The 3382-nt window shown below is 25.3% G+C and overlaps 1 protein-coding gene across 4 annotated transcripts in view; it reads right to left on the bottom strand.

The window, feature by feature from the left end:
* Positions 1–75: 75 nt before the first annotated feature.
* Positions 76–3382, bottom strand: part of LOC124419483 (serum response factor homolog A-like) — a 26985-nt gene continuing 23678 nt past the window's right edge. For all 4 annotated transcript variants that reach the window (XM_046949188.1, XM_046949190.1, XM_046949191.1 and 1 more), the window contains exon 3: positions 76–776. In XM_046949188.1, coding sequence (XP_046805144.1) covers positions 739–776 — 38 coding nt within the window. In that variant the 3' untranslated portion in view covers positions 76–738. The remainder of the gene's footprint in view (positions 777–3382) is intronic.

The raw sequence follows: 3382 nt of genomic DNA, 5'->3' as shown, positions 1-3382 counted from the left end.
TTTTTTCTTCTTTTTCTTTAATATTTACTCCATGCTCGTATTCTATACACATGAGACAAAGATTCTGCCCAGTTGCAAGCAACATGCAGTAAGTCGGTATATATGTATGTATATGAGTTTTTATATAAAAAGTTTATTTTTGTTGTTGCAGCAAGCGCAGTATAAAGCATCGGCTTTTTGAATATTTCGTCAGCTTCCGGTTTTTGTTCTTGTTGCTTCATGCAACCTATATTGTTGGTAGTATGAGTAAAAATATACTGAATATCATTACTAGTGCATTGTTGGTGTATTTACTGCTTTTAACTATTAACCTAAACTCATATACTCTCATTCTCAAATTCATTGTAAAAACAAAAACAATATAAACAAATAAAAAAAAACTACTCTAACGCCCTCTATAAGTATGTAAAGGAAAGTATTTTGCTTTTATTATTTTTTTGCTAATGTATACATTGTTGCAATACATATAAAGCAACAATGCAACAAAAAGCAATAACAACAAAATAACTATGTGTTAAGAAAAGGAATATTTTGTTGTGAGAACTAGCGGCAAATACAAAACTAGTTTATTTTTTATATACAAATAGTATATACAAGAAAAAGGGTTACCATTTTAAGGTTTCCTTGTAAATATAAGGGATGATCTCTAAATCCCAACTCTGAAACCGGGAAGGGAATTTATTTTAATGATCTCAGATTTGTTAAACATTTTTCTATACTTACGTATAATAATTTTATTCAATGTTGAATTGTTTTATTGCAATAAATCAACTTACCTAAAAAGAAAATTAATAAAAATATAAAATGTTAATTTAATTATATAATCTTAAAATGTTTTTTTATGTTGTTTTAAATTTTGAAATTTTTTTAAGTATTTGATTGTAGCTTGTATGCTACGTTATATTAAAAAGGAAAATTTTATCTTAATTACGCAAAAAAAAATGTTAAAACAAAACCAATGGAGTATTTTTTTTTTTTTTTTTGGTACAGAATGGAACATCGATACTAAATTGTTTATTACAATTGTTTTTTTACAGAAACATTTTGCTTGTTTTTTGCCATTTTAGCTCTATGAAATTTATTATATTTGTGCCGCTATTCGAATATGTAGAAAATTTAAAATTTGTAGAAGTTGAATCATAGAGGGTTATGTTATGTGTATATAAGTAATCATTTTAATATATTTATATTACAATTTTTCTAATTGGTCAAACTTAATTATTACTAGAATTTGTAAGAATTATTTCGCTGACATTAAAAAAAGACTTAGTTATCAAAAAATTATACTGAGACGAAGGTTTTTAATCAGGAGAAATGATGTGCCTTTTTAAAATTATATTCCTTTTTGCACTAAGTACCTTATTTGCAATTGTTAGTGTGGTATTAACACAAAAAGTTCGATTTTATGGATACTAATTTTTAAGCAGAAGTGAGACAATTTATTTCACTTTCTTTATCTTCTGAAAAATTATCCGTAAACAACTTTGTTAGATTCTAAACTATTTTCTACATAATAGTTTAAATCATTTATAGAAAACATTGCGGTTTCTACGAAAACATCTTTTGAAAACTTGTCTTAGTTATTGGGAAATTTTCTATAGAATTTTAAAAAACATCTATAAAAATATTTTATATCAGAAATTCTGTGATATTCTTCGCAATTTCTGAGAAATTTATAAAAAAAACTTATTTACCATGAAATTTTTTACTAAAAAGACTCGATTTAAAATTCACATCACACACTTTTACTTTTCATTATTCTATGACCTTGTTAACAGCAAATGCAACCAATAATTATCGAATATTTGACATAAGTATATTGACAGAAATGTATATTCTAGTAAACAATTTTAGTGCTCTATATATTTCAACAAGCATTAGAAAAATTATGTTTTCCATTAAATAGATGACAAGCTATAAATATAATAATATTTGCTTATTAGGAAAGGTTTTATGCTTTTAGCTTTCAAAAGTCAATAAACTTATATACAAATCTGTAGCTAGAATTCTTTGGTACAAATATGAAAAAAATTCCTCAATTCCTGTTAAATTATGAAAAATTTTACCCACTCTGACAACCATAGCAATAAACTGTCGTCAATGCTACTGTTGTTGTACAGTTCGTATTGAATGTTACACAAGTATACATAGAAAAAGTGTAAAAGAATGTGAAAATACGAACAGCCAGCAAGAAAAAGAGTTTAGTAGTTTGTTATGTAGCAGTAGTAGTGAATAGAAGGTCGGAACATCCGTTAGTTTACTTCTTCTTTTCCCAATTTTATTTTTTTTTTTTAATTTCTCATATGAAAAAATGTATGTATAATTCTCTGACGTTGTCATACTATTTTATAAAAGTTTATACTAGATATAGAAAAAAATAATATTTGTTAGTATTACTATAATTTTTATATACGAGAGAAATGTGTTGTTTTTCATATTTTTTAGTCTAAGCCTGGTATTATATATAATATATACATTGTTGCTGCTACATTATTATTGTTGTTGCTGTTTTAGTTGTGTCAGCTGCAAGTAGATTTTGCTGTTACAAAATGTTACAGCCTTTAGTAATAATTTTAACATTGAATGAAATGATAATAGTGGTTGATGTCGCGGTGGGTGAGAATAATAATAATGTTGTTGCTATCTGTATGTTCAGCAAAAGTATATTGCCACCACTTTTGCTGTACATTTGATGCTATTGTTGTCTTGATTATCTATTATTTTTTAAGAGTTAAGAGTTTGAAAATAAATAGTACTTCAGCACTTTGGTATGTAGGAATGCATTACGTATATTAAAATTAATAAATAAACACTTTTTTTAATATATTAGGTTACTTTTTTCTAGATTATAAAGGAAACCCTAACAAAAGCTATATTTATTTTTTCAAACTATAATAATATATGTACATATATATATGCATATCATGTATATAGTATGCAAAAAATCGTGTTTAAGACATGACACCCTGAATTTTGTATATAACATCCTTATGTTTACTGACTGACCTACAGACTCAACAACTGCATGCTTGACTGTGTTGTCTGTATACAATAAGAATTTATTCATTCGTGTTATTTTCTATATTTTTTTAATAAAACTTAATAGTTTCGAATCCTTGTATATAGTTTAAATGTTTATACATACAACACCCACCACTTTTATATGTTTGTGTGCATATAAATTTAATGCGTTTCTTCTATATCCGTTAGGATATTAAAATTGAATTTATAGCATTTTAGTTATTATTTAAGAAGAAATTTAATTTCAACTTATATCCTGTTTTATGTATACATTTATAGTTATGTTCATATGTATGTCTTTCTCTATATTATTGTGAAGGACATTCAAGTATTAAAGTTTTAAGTGTTTTATAAAAAAAAA

This window comes from Lucilia cuprina, chromosome 4 (genome assembly GCF_022045245.1).
Source record: "Lucilia cuprina isolate Lc7/37 chromosome 4, ASM2204524v1, whole genome shotgun sequence".
In the NCBI taxonomy this organism is placed as follows: Eukaryota; Metazoa; Arthropoda; class Insecta; order Diptera; family Calliphoridae; genus Lucilia; species Lucilia cuprina.
This window is presented reverse-complemented; position numbering and strand designations above follow the sequence as displayed.